Source organism: Erythrolamprus reginae, chromosome 2, assembly GCF_031021105.1.
Source record: "Erythrolamprus reginae isolate rEryReg1 chromosome 2, rEryReg1.hap1, whole genome shotgun sequence".
Classification (NCBI taxonomy): Eukaryota; Metazoa; Chordata; class Lepidosauria; order Squamata; family Dipsadidae; genus Erythrolamprus; species Erythrolamprus reginae.
In genome coordinates this window covers 4,841,241-4,860,463 of record NC_091951.1, presented here as the reverse complement: position 1 = coordinate 4,860,463, position 19,223 = coordinate 4,841,241, and the positions used below count along the sequence as shown (strand labels likewise).

Sequence of the window (19,223 nt, the reverse complement as noted above, 5' to 3'; positions counted from 1 at the left end):
GAGAAAGTATATAGTACAGTGATCCCTCGAGTTTCGCGATCTCGATCTTTGCGAAACGCTATATCGCGATTTTTCCACCCGATGACGTCACTCCCTTCCTTTCTCATCTTTCTTTCTCTCTCTCTTTCTCTATCTTGCTTCTTGCTCTCTCACACTCTCTTCCTCCCTCTCTCATCTCTTTCTTTCCTTCTCTCTCTTTCTCTATCTCTCCCCCTCTTGCTCTCGAGCGGCAAGCGAGCAGCCGGGCGGGCGGGTGATGGGCAAGCGGCAAGCGGAAGCCGGGCTGGTGAATGGGCAAGCGGAGCGGCCGGGCGGGCGGGTGAACGGGCAAGCGAGTAGCCGGGCGGGTGGGTGAATGGGCAAGCGGAGCGGCCGGGTGGGCGGGTGAATGGGCAAGCGGAGCGGCCGGGCGAGCGGGTGAACGGGTAAGCGGAGCGGCCGGACGGACGGGTGAACGGGCAAGCGAGCAGCCGGTCGAGCGGGTGAACGGGCAAGCGGAGCGGCCGGCCGGACAGGTGAACGGGCAAGCGAGCAGCCGGTCGAGCGGGTGAACGGGCAAGCGGAGCGGCCGGTCGGGCGGGTGAACGGGCAAGCGAGCAGCCGGGCGGGCGGGTGAACGGGCAAGCGGAGCGGCCGGGCGGGCGGGTGAACGGGCAAGCGAGTAGCTGGGCGGGCGGGTGAACGGGCAAGTGGAGCGGCCGGGCGGGCGGGTGACGGGCAAGCGGCAAGCGATCTTGGGGTTTCCCCTTTGCCTGGGCGGCGGGCCGCCCAACAGCTGATCTGCTCCGCAGCGCGGCAGCAGCGAGGAGCCGAAGATGGGGTTTCCCCGTTGGCAACGGGGAAACCCCATCTTCGGCTCCTCGCTGCTGCCGCGCTGCGGAGCAGATCAGCTATTGGGCGGCCCTGGGTCTTCCCCGCCGCCCACACGCGAACTCCACCATCTGCGCATGTGCGGCCATGAAAAAAAAGGGCGCGCATGCGCAGATGGTGTTTTTACTTCCGCACCGCTATATCGCGAAAAATCGAGTTTCGCGAGGGGTCTTAAACAAAAGAAAAATTATATTGACTATTTAAGTAAATTGTTTTTTGAGTTATTTCTTTATCTCGCAGCACTATAAAGAGATGTTCTTTTATTTAACCAAGTGTAAAATTCTTCCCATATTTGGTAGTATTTTGTTTTTTCTTTTTCTTTTAGTTCCATTGTTAGTTTATCTGCTTCAGCACAATCTAACATTTTTTTTATTAGATTCCGTTCATTTGGCATGTTTTCATTTTTCCAAAATTGTGCTATGGCTATTCTCGTTGATGTTATTCAGTGTTGTATCAGGTACCTACCCCCAAAACTCGCAGGGGAACGGGGTGGCAAGCTGGCGGCTTTGCTGCGCTCGCGGCCAGCGTCTCCCATGGCTGCGGCGGCACCAGCGCTCAGGGTCAGGGCAGGGGAAGGGGAAGCTCAAGGCAAAAGGGATCCAGGCCAGAACTCGAAGCCGGGATTCCAGGCCGGTCAGCTGGGAGGTCGGACGCTACCACTAAGGGAGATGGCTTAGATGGGTGGGGGTAGAAGAGGCTGCGGCGGCCGGCAGCAGTAAGGCTCAGCTTCAAGTGGAGCGTACCAATGATCCGAGAATTAAAGGGAGAGATCGGGAGGCTGGGGCGGAAGCGGAGCTTTTATTTAAAGAAGCAGGACGGCTGGGGTGGTGAGGGGAGGAGGAGAGTTAAAACGCACAGTATTGTACATCGGGCAGCTGCAGGAAAACGTGGTGTTAAAAAACAACCGCGGAGTATCTTTTTATTAATATGTTTTGAAAACCCATGGTATAGCCTTTCTGCGAAAGTCGGACCCGCTAAAGTCAAGGGACCACTGTACCGCCACCTCTCCACAATCTCCATCCCAGACACGCCAACAACAACCAAATCTTCTACAACTGAATCTATCCCATTGGGTTTACAACCAGAGTTGGGCAGCAAGTACCACGGCGTGGAACATTGTTCCACTGGCGAAAATGAAGTTGCACGCATAGCTCCATCATTGCCGGCCATGCTTGCGTTTGCCCGCGAGATTCGGCTTCTCCGCATGTGCAGAAGCCGAATCTCGCTGCCCCAGCCAGCAGCAACAGCATCCCCTGCTAGGTGGGCCCAGAAAGTGCCCGCTCTCTTCCTGCTCTGGGGACAGTCAACCGAGGCCTCCCCTTCTCTCCTCTCCCCCCTCATTCCTCTCTCCTCTCCCCTCACCTGAGTGCTGACTGACTGGTGCGTCCGTCAGCATGGAAACCCCTCCGAAGGTTTCCTGGAACGCACTGTTCAGTCAGCACACGGGGAGAGGAGAGAAGGGGAGGCCTCCATTGACCGTCACCATAGAGCAGGAAGCGCAATCCTAGATCAGCTGCTGCCCTGGCTGTGGGTTTAGAAGCCACACAGCCGGAGTTGTGGGTGGGGAGAGAAAGAAACAAAACTTCTGCTGGCTTCTTTGCGCGCAGCCCAAAGTCTGTCTGTCCGTCTTTCTCTTCCTCTCCCCCACCACCCTAAACTCCAGGCCTGCGGCTTCCAAACCCCAGCCAGGGCAATAGCCGCTCTGCTAGTGGACTTCCCTCTCTATTCTTTGGTGACTGCTGGCGCTGGAACTGAGGGATGCCACGGAGTGGCCAGATTCCAGTAAGGCGGGTGTCTTGTGCCCCACCCCACCTCTTGCGCCCCAGCCACGATAAAGCTAATTTTTTTTTTAAAAGGGTATTCTTTTTCGGGAAACGTGGGAATGCTCCTGGGCAGGGACTGCTTCAGGCTGCGATTTTGGACATGCGCAGAAAACTGAAGGGTGGGTGCGTGCGCATGTCCACGCTCCCCCCCACACCGTTCCAGTATGGCCACGAATGGCTGCCCTTGACTGTTTACAACCCCGGGTGATCACAAAAAAGGAGGTGCAAGATCTATTTCACAGAGAAAAACCTATAAAAGCACCAGGCTCAGACAAGATAATTCCTTGCTTGAAAGTCTGTGCTAACCAATTGGTCCCCATCTTCACCCAAAACTTCAACAAATCACTAGAGATGTGCTATGTTCCTTCCTGCTTCAAACGCTCTACCATCATCCCAGCACAGAAGAAGCCCTCTATCAAAGAACTGAATGACTACAGACCAGTTGCTCTAACACCTGTAGTTATGAAAACCTTTCAAAGGCTAGTGATGTCCCCCTTGAAAACCATCACGGATCCACTGTTAGACCCCCCTGCAATTTGCATACCGAGCAAATAGATCAACAGATGATACTGTTAATATGGCTCTGCACTCTATCCTACAACATCTAGAATCTCCAAAGACCTACGCTAGGGTCCTTTTTGTAGACTTTCGTTCAGCATTCAACACTATCATACCGGACATACTTTTAACTAAACAAAATCAACTAGCAGTACTTGAACACACTTGTAAGTGGATCACAAGCTTCCTAACAGACAGGAAGCAGCAGGTGAAGCAAGGAAAATCTCATCAGATACCTGTACAATTAGCACAGGGGCCTCTCACCACTTCCCTCTCTATACCAATGACTGCATCTCAAATGATCCATCTGTTAAACTACTGAAGTTTGCAGACAATATAACACTGATTGGCTTCCTTTGAGATGATGAAACCGCATATGGACGGGAGGTGTGAACAAATAGCCTTGTGGTGCAATCAGAACAATCTAGAACTGAACACGCTCAAAACCGTAGAAATTGTGGTAGACTTTAGGAGAAACCCTTCCACCCTTCCACCTCTCACAATACAAGACAAAACAGTCTCAACAGTAGAGAGCTTCAAATTTCTAGGTTCTATCATATCTCAAGACCTAACCATTCATTCATTCATTCATTCATTCATTCATTCATTCATTTATTAGATTTGTATGCTGCCCCTCTCCGCAGACTCGGAGTCACCTATCATCAAAAACGTAATCAAAAAAGCACAACAAAGAATGTTTTTTCTGTGTCAACTCAGGAAGCTCAAACTGCCCAAAGAGCTGCTGATACAGTTCTACAGAGGAATCACTGAGTCTGTCATCTGCACCTCTACAACCATCTGGTTTGGTTTTGCAACGCAACAAGACTGACAAAGACTTCAGAGGAGAATCAGAACTGCAGAAAAAACAATTGCTGCCAACCTGCCTTCCATTGAGGACCTGTATATCACACGAATCCAAAAGAAGGCTGTGAAAATATTTACTGACCCCTCGCATCCTGGACATAAACTATTTCTACCCTCAAAACGTCACTACAGAGCACTGCACGTCAAGACCATTAGACACAAGAACAGTTTTCCCCGAACGCCATCATGTTGCTAAACAAATAATTCCCTCAACACTGTCAAACTATTTACTAAGTCTGCACTACTATTACTAATAGTTTTTTCTCCCCATTCCTATCACACATTTCCTCCCACCTATGTGTATGACTGTAACGTTGCTTGTATTCTTAAGGTTTTATTAATATTGATTGTTTCTTCATTGCTTATTTGACCCCTATGACAATCATTTATTTATTTATTTTGTCCAATACACAATAATACACAACGAAGGTTATAGAGGACAGAGTAGAGAAGAAATACGAGATATAGGAGAGACTATAGGACAGGGGACGGAAGGCACTCTAGTGCGCTTATGTACGCCCCTTACTGACCTCTTAGGAATCTGGAGAGGTCAACCATAGATAATCTAAGGGTAAAATGTTGGGGATTAGGGGATGATACTACAGAGTTAACACATTAGGTTTACACATTAAGTGTTGTACCACACATTTCTTGACCAATCTCTATTTTCTTTTATGTCCACTGCACCAAGACAAATTCCTTGTGTGTCCAATCACACTTGGCCAATAAAGATTTCTATTCTATTCTTTCTAGAATCCTGCCACTTTGCACCCAATCCGCCAGGGGGCGACCTCTGCTAAGACAAGTGAACTCCCAGGGCTTCCCCATTCGTCCACCGGAGGGGGAGCGTCACAGCTGCCTTTCCAGAGAAGTCGGCGAAGGAAATGACGTCACACAGGGAGGCCACTCTAGGACGTCGTGTTCGTTCTCCACCCCTGGAGATCCACAGGCGGCGGAGCGGCTGAGGGAGAGTCTGAGGAGGAGAACCAGACGGGCCCCGGGTGAGTTGGGGGCTTTTTCCGAGCACAGGGAGGTGAAAAAGGTGGAACCGCGGCCGGTCCTCCTCTGAATTCAACCCCAGGTCCCATGCTGCCCAGCCGCCCACTCTATGCAGGGCTCGATCCTGTCTCCCGAGGGGGAGAGAAGAGGGACGGCCTCGAGAGCTGCCTCCTTCCCGGCCCTGCTCGTGGGGAACCTCGGCCTGGCTCGTGGGGATTGACCCGCTTGGGGCTCCGGGCAGGTTGGGTGAAGGTTGGTCAGTGCTTGGATTCCAACTTCTAACTCTTTGCATTTGTTTTTCTTTCCATTTCACAAACTCGAAGCTAGTTGAAATATTGACAAGCCAATTTCTTTACTTGGGGAGACGGAAGAGCAGAATAACTTGCAGGGATCCATCCTGCAATCCCGGAAATGGTCGTGTGAAGGAAAAGGCATCTGGAGACCCCTAAGAGTCCTTGCACCCACTTGGAGTTCCTCTGGACAAGAGAGAAAGGATGGAGACACAACCTTTGGCAAAGGAGAGAAGCGGAAAAGGCCCTTCAGCTGTTCAGGGTGGAAAGCTCTGGCCAGGAACTGGGCAGAAGATCCTGGAGGAGGAGACCTTCCTCCCTTCAGAAGTTCAGCCCTGGAAGTTCATCCAGTACCAGGAGGCTGAAGGTCCCCGAGGACTTTGCAGCCGACTCCACGACTTTTGTAGACGATGGCTGAGACCAGAAAAACACACCAAAGCCCAGATGCTGGACCTGGTTGTTCTGGAGCGGCTACTCACGCTCCTGCCCCCAGATATGGAGAGCTGGGTGCGGGAGTGTGGAGCAGAGACCAGCTCCCAGGCGGTGGCCCTGGCAGAAGGCTTTCTCCTGAGCCAGATGGAGGAGCAGAAGGAGCCGGGGGAGTTGCAGGTGAGACACGTTAGAATGTGTTTGGACACTTCACCCCTCCTTCCCAAACGTCTCTCACACTCATAATATGTGGTGATGTCCCACCAAATTCTTGTAGGACCCATTGTTTTCTCACTCAATCTCACTGATGGATATTGAGCGCGTTGTGTTCTGAATATAAGAATCCACTTTTTTAAAAAATAGTTTTTATTCACATATATACAATGAGACAATGACAACAAATGGTACATTTACATTCAATAGGAAAGACAAGCAAGAAATATGTTTCTCCTCTCCTCCTATGGTAGGAACTGTTGACAGCGTCCTTTTTTATTCTTGGCGGTGTTAAGACCAGTGGTTTAAATTATGTACTATTATAATTAAGTTCTTATTATGTAATTGGTAATGAGATGTATCTGGATTAGGTTCTATTGAATAGACAGAACAAGAGTTACATTGATTATTTAAAAGTTGTTCTTTATAATATTTCTTTATCTTGCAGCACTGTGAAAAGGTGTTCTTTTATTTAACGAGGTGTAAAAATCTTCCCATATTTGGTAATATTTCATTTTTTCTTTTGGTTCCATTGTTAGTTTATCTGCTTCAGCACAATCCAGCATTTTTTTTTAATTAAATTCCATTCATTTGGCATATTTTCATTTTTCCAAAATTGTGCTATGGCTATTCTCGTTGATGTTATTAAATGTTGTATCAAATAGTAGTGTTCCTTATTCATCTGGTTTTCAATAATACCAAGCAAAAATATTTCTGGTTTCATTTCTAATTCAATCTTAATTATTTCTTTTATCCACTTTTGGAGTTTGTGTCAAATTTCTTTAACTTGTCTGCAGAATCCACTTTAAGTCGTGTGACGTACATTAATTCTGCTTCTTTTTTCCTTCGGCCTATTTGAAGTGCTGCACTGTGGAGATCAGAAATCCTGAAGGAAAGAACCCATCAAATCCCGATCAGGAACTATTTTTCGGGAGGATCCCTTGGGAAGGTCAAAATCTGGACAACTCGGAAGGTAATCCTAGATCCTCAGATTACCCATCTGTCTTAACTTCATTCTGTTTTCTATAAAATATCTCCTCCTATTTTATTATTCATGCATTTTGAAATTATTTATTCTTTACAGAGAAAAAAAGAATGAAGTTTTCTGGTTTTTCTGATGGAGATCACACAGCGGTTAAACCTCCAAATCAAGTAAGAAAGGGAAAAGTTATTAGATTTCTATTCTCTCCAGGAGGTAAAGCTGGTGTGTCCACCCCCCTTGTTTGCAGTCTATTATTTTTGTGTTCTTCACAACATGGATAGCAAAATAGCAGATTGAAGCTGCTGTCACCCAGCATAACTTCCTCTGGTTGTCATGTTCATCTAGGTCAGGGGTCCTCAAACTTTTTGAACAGGGGTCCACATCACAGTCCTTCAGTTTGATGGGAGGCCAGACTGGCTGGGTTGGCGTGGCTTAGTGACCATGTGACTGGGTGGCTGTGGCCAATTTAGCAGTCCGTTTTGCCAATTTAGAATTAAATAATACCCTCAAATTAAAATTTGATTTGTTTTCCTCCTGGAGATGTTTTATTTGCTTTTGTTCTGACTTTTCTTTTTACTAGATCATTTAAAAAGTTGTTTATGAGTCTAGTGATCTACTTCAGAAAAGTTTTGCAGAAATTCTTCTCATCATCTCTTCTCTCTCTCTCTCTCTCTCTCTCTCCTCCCTCCTTCCCTTACCTCTCTCCTTCCCTTTCTCTCTCTCTCTTCTAGGATAGCAAATGGGGGTCGGTGGGTGTGTAGGGCAAAGTTGGAGGGGCAATTTCATGATCCCATGTGGAATGGATCAATGGGTTCAGCGGGCCGTACCCTCCCCTCGGGCCATAGTTTAAATATCTCTCGTCTAGGTAGTCCCCCAATTTTAAGTTTACAAGAAGCATTTTTTAAAAAATCCTTCAAGAAATAGGAATATACATATCACAGTGTCAGTAATTGCTGGAGAACCGTTTTATTAATTAATTAATTAATTAATTAGATTTGTATGCCGCCCCTCTCTGTAGACTCAGGGCGGCTCACAACAACAATAGAACAATTCGAGACAAATCTAATAATTTAAAAACATTTAAAAAAACCATTATTAAAGCAGACATACACATAAACATACCATAGTGAATGGTATAGGGAGATGTTGCAATTCCCCCATGCCTGACGGCAGAGGTTGGTTTTAAGGAGTTTACAAAAGGCAAGGAGGGTGGGGGCAGTTCTAATCTCAGGGGAAAGCTGATTCCAGAGGGTCGGGGCCGCCACAGAGAAGGCTCTTCCCCTGGGACCCGCTAAATGACATTGTTTAGTCGACGGGACCCGGAGAAGGCCAACTGTGGGACCTAATCGGTCGCTGGGATTTCTAATACTTTGAGTTGAAATTCTGCAACGCAAATGAAAAATAAATGAATAGTCACAGTGCCATATTACCATTTTTTTAAAAAAAACCTTGTTTATAACTAGTCGTTTAAAAAATAAGCAAATCCTATTAAAAAACAACCAGGAATTTTAAAATCTAAAAAGAATGGCCCTATAGAGCATGTAAACACAATATGTTGGGCTACAAAATAATTTCCAATCCTCTGATTTGTTCCTAGATTAAGATATGAAACATTCACGCTTTGCAAAGGCTGAGAAATGACTTGCACCAACAGGGAAGGCAAAATGGGGCGCGGAGGGGGATGGTGGTGCATGTATGGACATGTGGGGGCACATGCGCGGGGGGGCACTAACATTACATTTTAGGGTCACTGTCGTATTCTATGCCCAAGCATTTCAATTCAATATCTGTGGATACTTCTATAGCTTACCTTCTAGAATAGTGATGGCGAACCTATGGCACAGAAGCCACGGGGGGTATGCATTGCCATATCTGCTGGCATGCGAGCCATTGCCCTAGCTCAGCTCCAAAGTGCATGTGGTGCTGGACAGATGATTATGGCTCACATAGAGGCTCTGGGAAAGCATTTTTGGCTTCCAGAGACCCTCTGGGAGGATGGGGGGAAGCTGTTTTTACACTCTCCTGGCTCCAGGGAAGTCTGTGGAGCCTGGGGAGGGTGAAACACGAACCTACTGGGCCCACCAGAAGTTGGGAAACAGGCTTTTTCCAGCCTCTGGGGGGGAAGCTGTTTTCATCCTCTCTAGGCATTGAAATATGGGTGTGGGCACTCGCGCATATGCAATAGCACATGCCCACGCTCTTTCAGCACCCAAGGAAAAAAAGGTTTGTCATTACTGTTCTAGAATGTTGGTATTGTTGTCAGTTGGTCTAAATCATTAATGAAGATGGTCAGTTGTTCTTGTCTGCAAATTTGATGAGTTCCCCTTCTGTCCCCTGGTCTAAATCATTAATGAAGAAGAACAGATCTAGCAAATCCTCCTATTCTGTTCTTTTTTCTGTGTCCAGGGGAGTCTTGTGTCCTTCGAGGAGGTGGCTGTGTATTTCTCCGAGGAGGAATGGTCTCAGCTGGATCCTGACCAAAAAGCGCTCCATTCGGAAGTCATGCTGGAAAACCATAGGAACGTGGTCTCTCTAGGTAAGAGTTTTCTAGTCCCCAATCAGAGATTTCAAGAAGAGAGATTATAGCTAGTTTTTTATTTAAAAAATCACGGATCAATATCATCTCCTTGGAGGGAGAAGGAAATGATCTGGCCTTGTCATTTTCTCCAAGGAAGAAAAGAGGGGCTGCAACATTCACCCTACCTATTCCCCCACCCAGCCAAGACTTTCCTTCCAGATGTGCCAATATGACATCTGTAATCAAATGGAACTTTGAGGAATTGTTAGCCTTGGAGTCTTCCTTTGTTGGGGGTGTTACTTAGAATACTGACATTAAACCTGAATCTCCAAGTTCCAAGTTTGTGCCCACCCAAAAGAAAGTCAAAGATTCATCTCCTGCACCCATGGGTCCATCACGTCGCCCAATCATTTCACCATTCAAACTGGAGGCATCCTCCAGTCACTTCCATCCAGGTGAGGCCGAGTGTCCGTGATTCCCAGAGAAAGGAATGTTGTTATGGCTAATTTCATTGGAACATCATCTTTCAGCTGTGGCGAGGGGGCGTTTGCCCAGGTTCGCCTGGTGCACCAGTTGCGGCCCTATTTGGACAGGGAGTCACTGCTCACAGTCGCTCATGCCCTCATCACCTCGAGGTTCGATCACTGCATTGCTCTCTACATGGGGCTACCTTTGAAGAGTGTTCGTAAACTTCAGATCGTGCAGATTGCGGCCGCGAGAGCCATCGTGGAGCTTCCTAGATTCGCCCACATTTCTGCAACACTCCGCGGCCTGCACTGGCTGCCGATCGGTTTCCGGTCACAATTCAAAGTGTTGGTAATGACCTTTAAAGCCTTACATGGCATTCGGCTAGAATACATCCGGAACCGCCTTCTACCGCACAAATCCCAGCGGCCGATAAGGTCCCATAAAGTTGGCCTTCTCCGGGTCCCGTTGGCCAAACAATGTCGTTTGGCGGGCCCCAGGGGAAGAGCCTTCTCTGTGGCGGCCCCGGCCCTCTGGAATCAGCTCCCCCCAGAGATTAGAACGGCCCCCACCCTCCTTGTCTTTCGCAAACTTCTCAAGACCCACCTTTGTCGCCAGGCATGGGGGAGTTAAGTTATTCTTTCCCCCTAGGCCATTACAAGTTATACGTGGTATGTTTGTGTGTATGTTTGGTTTTTTATAATAAGGGTTTTTAGTTGTTTTATCAAATTGGATTGTTATATGTTGTTTTACCATTGTTGTTAGCCGCCCCGAGTCTGCGGAGAGGGGCGCCGTACAAATCCAATAAATAAATAAAATTAATAAAAATAATAATTCTTCACCGACTCCTGGTAGCGCCCCTCCCATTTTTCCAGACACTAAATATGGCAGCCCTGAAGCTCTAAAGAAAAAGATGACTTCCAGGGCTGACATATTTTCTATATATTTTCAAAGCTATCATGAATATAGTAACCATCATGTTTATCATACCACTATAGGCATGCAAAATACAACATAACGGAATTTGGGGGAAATTCAGAAGAAAATCTGTTCTAACCTTGTTATCATTTTCATTCTCTTTTCCTTTGAAGGTAATAATGGGCAGGAGGATCAAGATTCCTGTGACCTGTCCCAAGTGATCATTCGTAGGGATGGAATGAAGAAATTTGGAATACGAATGGAATTAGAAAGCCATGAGAGAAAACAGTCAGATAATAGGAATCAGGAAAGCTCATCGTCCACTGATGCTCCGATGCAAGACTTCCTTGCTCAAGAAGAGAAAATAAGGAAAAAATATGTTGGGAAAAGTGTGAAGCTAATCAAAGATAAATTACATGTAAACGAACACTATTTAACCCCAAACAAAGGAGAAAAAGCTATAAGACACAACGGAAAAATTTACAATGAGACATTCATGAATTCTCTTGGAAATAACGTCCTTACATGTCAAAAAGTGATACACACAAAAAAGGACCCTTATAAATGTTTAGGACCATATAAGTGCACGGAGTGTGGGAAAACCTTTACTCGTAGCAACGGACTTCGAATCCACAAAATGATTCACACTGGGGAGAAACCATATAAATGCACGGAGTGTGGGAAAACTTTTACTCGTAGCAATGGACTTAGATACCACAAAATGATCCACACAGGGGAAAAGCCATTTAAATGCGCGGCGTGTGGAAAGACCTTTGCACAACGTGGTCATCTTATTTCCCATAAGATGACCCACACAGGGGAGAAACCATTTAAATGCACGCAGTGTGATAGAACCTTTACTCGTGTCTATGATCTTAATATCCACAAAAAGAGGCATACGGGAGAGAAACCATATAAATGCATGGAATGTGGGAAAACCTTTACTCGCAGCAATGAACTTACTCTCCACAAAAAGAACCACACAGGGGAAAAGCCATTTAAATGCAGGGAGTGTGGAAAGACCTTTACTCTCATCAGTGTACTTAAAAATCACAAAAGAATCCACACTGCAGAGAAACCATTTAAATGCATGGAGTGTGGAAAGACCTTTGCTCTCAGCAGTAGGCTTACCATCCACAAAAAGATCCACACAGGGGAAAAGCCATTTAAGTGCATGGAGTGTGGAAAGACCTTTGCTCAACAATGTCATCTTATTTCCCATAAAACGAGTCACACTGGGGAGAAACCGCATAAATGCATGGAGTGTGGGAAAAAATTTACTAAAAAGAGTAGTCTTATTTCCCATCAGGTGATCCACACAGGGGAGAAGCCATATGAATGCATGGAATGTGGAAAGACCTTTGCTAAAAGTGGTAATCTTATTTCTCATAAGATGATCCATACAAGGGAGAAGCCATTTAAATGCGTGGAGTGTGGAAAAACCTTTGGTCAAAGCCGTTATCTTGCTTCCCATAAAAAGATCCACTCGGGAGAGAAACCATTCAAATGCTCGGAGTGTGGAAAGATGTTTACTAAGAGCAGTGCTCTCTCTTCTCATAACAGAATCCACACAGGAGAGAAGCCGTATAAATGCATGGAATGTGGAAAGACCTTTGTTCAAAATGGTAGTCTTACTTCTCATAAAAAGATCCATGCTTGGGAGAAAGTACATAGAAATAGCAATTCCACTTTAGACTTGTCTACTATTCCACAAAGCTTAATAGCTGTCTTTGAGCAATTTACAAAGTCGGCACATTGTCCCCGGAAATCTGGATCCTCATTTGATCGACGTGACAAAATTTAAACCCCGAATCATTCTTTCCCCCTCGGCTTCCACAATTTATGTATGGTACATTTGTATGTATGATTGGTTTTTAAAATAAGAGTTTTTAGCTTCTTTAGTATTGGATTGTCGCACGTTTTTATTACTGTTGTTAGCCGCCCCGAGTCTACGGACAGGGGCGGCATACAAATCCAATAAAATGAAATGAAATGAAATGAATCAACCATGAGCCAATCAGAATGAACTCCTGATTCTGCATTCAAACCTCTGACCGTCGTGGCTATAGATTTTTGTGTGTAGATTTTTAAAATGGATTTTGGTTTGGCTGGTCTGGAGAAAAAAAGGATTAGGAGTGATACGATAGCTGTATTTTATTACTTGAGATGCTGCCTGTTGTGGTTAGCTCTGGCCCAGCTCCTGCCCCAAGGAATGTGCAGGTGGATGTGGGGGAAACATCCACATGCCGTAGGCCTCTTTTGCTCCCGGTGGAATCTGACGACGAAGCCTCCTCTGACCAAGGAAGCGTGAGTGACAGGGAAGAGGGGAGTTTGGCAGACAGCCCAGGAGGAGATCAATCATCTGTATCATCCTTGGATTCTGAACAAGAATTAATGACACATCCACGCATACATAGAGTGATGAATAGGAGACAACAATTGAAGGATTATTACAAGAGAAAATGAGGCCACCTGTGGTTGGGTGGGGCTGCTGTAATTAGTGCTACAGATAAAAGTGCAACCTGGTGTTTTAGCCTCATGGCAGTTTATCTGATTCATTGTTTCGTCAAGATCGTGGTTTTTGTGCTGTTCAAGGTTGTGTGTGGACTCTCTGGACTTTAGAATTGGACTCAATTTCCCAGTTATTGGGTGAGCAATTGGATTGCATTTCACTTGTGCCTTGTGTGTACCAGAAAATCCCTTTGACATTTAAAAAGGGAGCTGTTTCTGTTTTTCTGTTTATAAAAACTTTTGGGTTTTCCTTTTACCGTGTGGTGTGTGTCTTCCTGGACTAATTACCCTGTAATTACGGGCAGTTGAAACACGCCGGCAGAACACTGCCACGAAGAGGTTTATTTATTTTCCAGTAATAAAATGATAGCCTGGATGCAAGGGCTTGGTTGATTGGATGGGGTGGAGGGCAGAACAAGAAACAATGCAATCAAGGAAGAAGAACCTGGAATTAACAATCTTAAAATGAGGACAATTAACCAGTGGAACAGCTTTCCTTCAGACATTGTGGATGTTTCATCACTGGATTTTTTAAGAAGAGACTGGATAGTCCCTTTTCTGAAATGTTATAGGACTGTGATGGTGAACCTACAGCCTTATGTGGGCACATGAGCTCAGGTCTGGTGCGCATGCGTACCCTGGCTAGCTGATTTCTTGGGTCTTCTGAGCCCACTGGTAGTTGGGAAAGAAGCTGTTTCCAGCCTGCAGAGTGGACGTCCTTACCCGTGCAGTGGTCCTCCAGAGGCTAGTAATTGCCTGTTTCCCAACTTAGAACCGGACATTTCGGGCCTCTAGGGGGAGGGAGTTTGGTAAAGGCCATTTTCACCTTCCCCAAACTCCTAGAAAGGCTCTGAAGCCCAGAGAAAGCAAAAAAAATGGAAACAGAAGTAAGCAAACAGAATGTTTCCGGTCTCCAGAGGACCTCTGGGGAGGTGGGCAAGGTGTTTTCGCCCTGCCTAGGCTACTAGAAAGGCTCTGGAGCTCGGGGAGAGCAAAAAAAATGCCCTTTCTGGTTTAACTGGAAGTTGGCAAATGGGCCGTTTTCTGCCTCCAAAGGGCCTCCAGGGGATGGGGGTGGGGAAGGCCGCCCATTCTTGAGGGACTCGGGGTGATGAAACTTGCATCAATGCATCAAAACATACATCAATGTGAATGGGAACTTTATCTGAGATGTGACGATAGGAAAAATAATCCAACTTGTCAATAAAGGAGAAAATGTGTAGGTCACGGTTGAAATGAATGGTCCTTTGTGCTATCTGAGCTTGATTGTTTTGTTGGAGACATTTCATTATCCAGATTAGGCAACATCATCAGTGCACCAAGGATCCCTCAATCCAACTTGAGTCCACTGTTTCAAGATCTGAGTCAACCAGTATAAACTTAGAAACAAACTTTCGGTAAAAGACCTCTTAAGATGTAATGGAATATTGATAGATCAATGTAGCGTGTGTCGAAAAAGCTTCAGGGTGAACAATTCCTCTTTCAAATATGGAGCTATAACGAACAAGCTGACAAAATGCGCAGGCAAAAGATATTTTTCAAGCTTTAGGGCCCCATTTCTGCCTTTTTATGATGTGCCAGGGACTTGGGAAAAGAATAAAGGTAAATTTAAACAAAACTAAACATCAGTGGTGTGGTTACATGCTAAACATGCATAAAATCCTCTCTCTCTTCATTGCCTTAAAAATGACCATATTAACAGACTGAACTGTTTGGCCTTGTGGGGACCATATTTCTTGCTGTGTTGGTGCTATTTTAAAATATGGCTTATTAAAAAAAATACATTTGCTCCTTTTTTTCAATTTGATTTTAATCACGTTCCCATCATTTTAAATTCTTTGTTTTGCTCACTGTAGCCAACCGCTTTGCGTGTCGTTGTAGACTCGAAATATGATTGGATCTTTCACATCGATGGACTCTTGAGCTCTTCTTATTTGGCTTTTTAAATTTCCTTTTTCTCTTTTTATTTATGGTCCAATGATATATCCCTATCTAAAATTATCCCAAGGGCTTCATGCTTCCTAGTCACGTTTGTTGAGGTGAACTTTCTACTCAATCCTTAGCTTAGCTTTAGTTTTTTTTCTTAGTTTTGTAATTTAAATTTTCTCCCAGTCAGACCATTTTCTCCTCTTCATTTTTTCAATTAAGGAGCCATATGAGGCAAATTTTCTGGAACATTCAGATGTTTCAGCTTTTCCTCCATTTTGGAGCTGGTTTTATTTTTTATTTCTCAGAGTCTTTCAGCGAGCACAAGAGATGGGTTGCCCTTGGTGCTCATCAGAAGGGGCTGGGTGGGTCTCTTTCCTTTCTGGTTCCCCCTTTGCTGTGAGGCTGAGCGAGTGATTTGAAAAGGGCACCTCTATGAAGAAAGAGACAAAGAGAAAGAGGGAAGAAAGAGACATAAAAAAGAGAAAGAATAAGAGAAAGAAATTACTTAAAAATTATACATCAAGAAAAATGTCCAACTAAAACAACGTGTAAAACCAGTAAACAACGACATGAATCATAATACCAAATTGAAACGATAAAATGTAAACATCGATCGACACAAATTTTGAACTACAAAGAAACTGAATGAACAAACTCATAAATCACTGATAAATGATGGCAAAAGCAACTACGTCAAATACATATGGATAAAATTTCAGGAAAATCTATACCACCTATATGCTTAAACCACAGGCCACAAAACATGGAAGCTCCAGCTCCAACGCTGGCCCCCCACACTCTTCTTACTCCTCTTTTCTTGCTCTGTTTTTCTATTCGTCCTCCTCTTGTATTTCTTTCCCTTCTTTCTAAATCCCTTTCCCTTTCTTTCCCTCTCCTTCCCCAATCACGTATGCTATATAAGTAATGTACATTATATATATTCCCTTTACTTTTCTGTACCCTGTTTTTAATGTATATAACCAATAAATATTTTTTTTTAAAAAAGAGAATAAGAGAAAGGAAGAGGAAGAGGAAGGGAGAGAGAGAAAGAGAGAGGAAGGAAGGATCACAAACCCTGCCACTACACGTGGTTTCAAAAAAACAGGACAGCAATTTACAGCAACAATGGAGAGAGAAGAGAGAAGTGGAGAGGAAGGAGGGAGGGAGGGAGGGAAGGAAGGAAGGAAGGAAGGAGAAATGAAGGGAGTTTGTTGATTTGAGTTTAAATTTACTTGTTAATAAAGAAGTATAAATTACTTTATTACTTTATTACTTCTTTATTTTACATATTGTATTTGTTCCCATTTTGTTTTTTTCTTTAAATGAGGTATGTGCAGTGTGCATAGGGATTTGTTCATAGGTTTTTTTTAATACTCCGGCCCTCCAACAGTCCGAGGGACAGTGAACTGGCCCCCTGTGTAAAAAGTTTGGGGACCCCTGATCTAGAATCTCCAAAGACCTACACTAGGGTCCTTTTTGTAGGCTTTAGTTCAGCATTCAACATCATCATACCAGACATTCTTTTAACTAAACTAAATCAGCTAGCAGTACCTGAACACATTTGTAAGTGGATCACCAGCCTTCTAACAGACAGGAAGCAGCAGGTGAAGCTAGGCAAAATCTCATCAGATACCTGTACAATTAGCACAGGAGCGCCCCAAGGCTGTGTACTCTCACCACTTCTCTCTATACACCAATGACTGCATCTCAAATGATCCATCTGTTAAACTACTGAAGTTTGCAGATGATACAACAGTGATCGGACTCATTCGAGACAATGAAACCGCATATGGTACGGGAGATTGAACACCTAGCCTTGTGGTGCAACCAGAAAACTCTAGAACTGAACACACTCAAAACCGTAGAAATGGTGGTAGACTTTAGATAAAGAACTGCAGAAAAAACAATTGTTGCCAACCTGTCTTCCATTGAGGACCTGTATATTCTACGAGTCAAAAAGAGGGCAGTAAAAATATTTACTGACCCCCTCACATCCTGGACATAAACTGTTTCAACTCCTACGTTAAAAACGTCACTACAGAGCACTGCACACCAAGACAACTAGACACAAGAACAGTTTTTCCCCCCAAACGTCATCACTCTACTAAACAAATAATTACCTCAACACTGTCAAACTATTTACTAAGTCTGCACTACTATTACTACTTTTTTTCTCATCATTCCTATCACCCATTTCCTCCCACTTATGACTCTATGACTGTAACTTTTTGTTTGTATGTATTAAGATTTATGTATTAATATTGATTTGCTTATTTGACCACTATGACAATCATTAAGTGTTGTACCTCATCATTCTTGACAAATGCATATTTTCTTTTATGTACACAGAGAACATATGAACCAAAGACAAATCCCTTGTGTGTCCAATCACACTTGGCCAATAAAGAAGTATATTCTATTCGAAGAGCCTTATTATGAGATAAAATTTTCAGGTTATCCAGAGATTTCAATTTTCCCTCCACTTTGGAACTTGTTTTCTTTTTGCATTTTCTTCAGGGTCGCTGTGTGGACAGGGAACCACCTCTTACTCCCATTCCCACCATCATCATAGTGCAGTCAGACGGTAGGGAAAGCAAGTAGGATGCTTGGCTGCATAGCTAGAGGTATAACAAGCAGGAAGAGGGAGATTATGATCCCTATATAGAGCGCTGATGAGACCACATTTGGAATAATACTGTGTCCAGTTCTGGAGACCTCACCTACAAAAAGATATTGACAAAATTGAACGGGTCCAAAGACGGGCTACAAGAATGGTGGAAGGTCTTAAGCATAAAACGTATCAGGAAAGACTTAATGAACTCAATCTGTATAGTCTGGAGGACAGAAGGAAAAGGGGGGACATGATTGAAACACTTAAATATGTTAAAGGTTCAGGAGGGAAGTGCTTTTAATAGGAAAGTGAACACAAGAACAAGGGGACACAATCTGAAGTTAGTTGGGGGAAAGATCAAAAGCAACGTGAGAAAATATTATTTAACTGAAAGAGTAGTAGTAGATCCTTGGAACAAACTTCCAGCAGATGTGGTTGGTAAATCCACAGTCACTGAATTTAAACGTGCCTGGGATAAACATATATCCATTGTAAGATAAAATACAGAAAATAGTATAAGGGCAGACTAGATGGACCATGAGGTCTTTTTCTGCCGTCAGTCTTCTATGTTTCTATCTCTGCTCTCTCGCTTCCCTTCAGATTCGCTCCTCTTTCCCGCCCTTTCTCGAATCCTGGCACTTTGTAGCCAAACCCACCAGGGGGCACCCTCTTATCAAGAGACGGGAACTCTCAGCGAGTTCCCCCATTGGCCCACGGGGAAGAGAACGTCACAGCCGGCTTTCTAAAGGCGGCGGCGAAGGAAGTGTCATCACAAAGACCTGCCGCTCCAGGACGCCGCGCTCTCTGTCCTTAACCCCTCAGGGTTCATCAGGAGATGGAGAGGCTGACGGGGGAGATGCAGACGTGCTCCGGGTGAGGAGGGGGGGGGCTCTTCCCGGGTCCTATGTACCCCAGCCGCCCTCTCCATGCAGGGGGAAGCAGAAGAAACGGGGGTGCCGGGAAGGCGGCAGGGTGGGTGGAGAAGAGGGTCGCCCCGTGCGGAGGTCCAGCAGGAGAGGAGACGAGCCCGGAGGAGACAGAATCCGCATCAGGCTCTTTGAGGGCCCGATCCTCCCTAGCCCCTTCTGTCTCCGAAGGGGGAGAGAAGCGGGGCGACCTCTCCAAGTGCCTCCTTGTGGGGAACCTCGGCCCTGCGCTGGGATGACTACTTGGGGCTCCGGGCAGGTTTTTATTATTTATTTATTTATTTTGTCCAATACACAACAATACACAATGAAGGTTA

At 45.0% G+C, this 19,223-nt stretch overlaps 1 protein-coding gene across 2 annotated transcripts in view; it reads left to right on the top strand.

Moving 5' to 3' along the window:
• Positions 1–2,338: 2,338 nt before the first annotated feature.
• The window catches only part of LOC139162886 (zinc finger protein 107-like), a 37,340-nt gene continuing 20,455 nt past the window's right edge, over positions 2,339–19,223 (top strand). The window contains exons 1-6 of one of the 2 annotated variants that reach the window (XM_070743786.1): positions 2,339–5,116; positions 5,438–6,013; positions 6,908–7,019; positions 7,131–7,198; positions 9,435–9,564; positions 11,103–12,595. In XM_070743786.1, the coding sequence (XP_070599887.1) occupies positions 5,609–6,013; positions 6,908–7,019; positions 7,131–7,198; positions 9,435–9,564; positions 11,103–12,595 (2,208 nt within the window). In that variant the 5' untranslated portion in view covers positions 2,339–5,116; positions 5,438–5,608. Of the gene's footprint in view, positions 5,117–5,437; positions 6,014–6,907; positions 7,020–7,130; positions 7,199–9,434; positions 9,565–11,102; positions 12,596–18,768; positions 18,854–19,223 lie in introns of those variants that run through there. The other variant, XM_070743785.1, reaches the window with a different exon arrangement.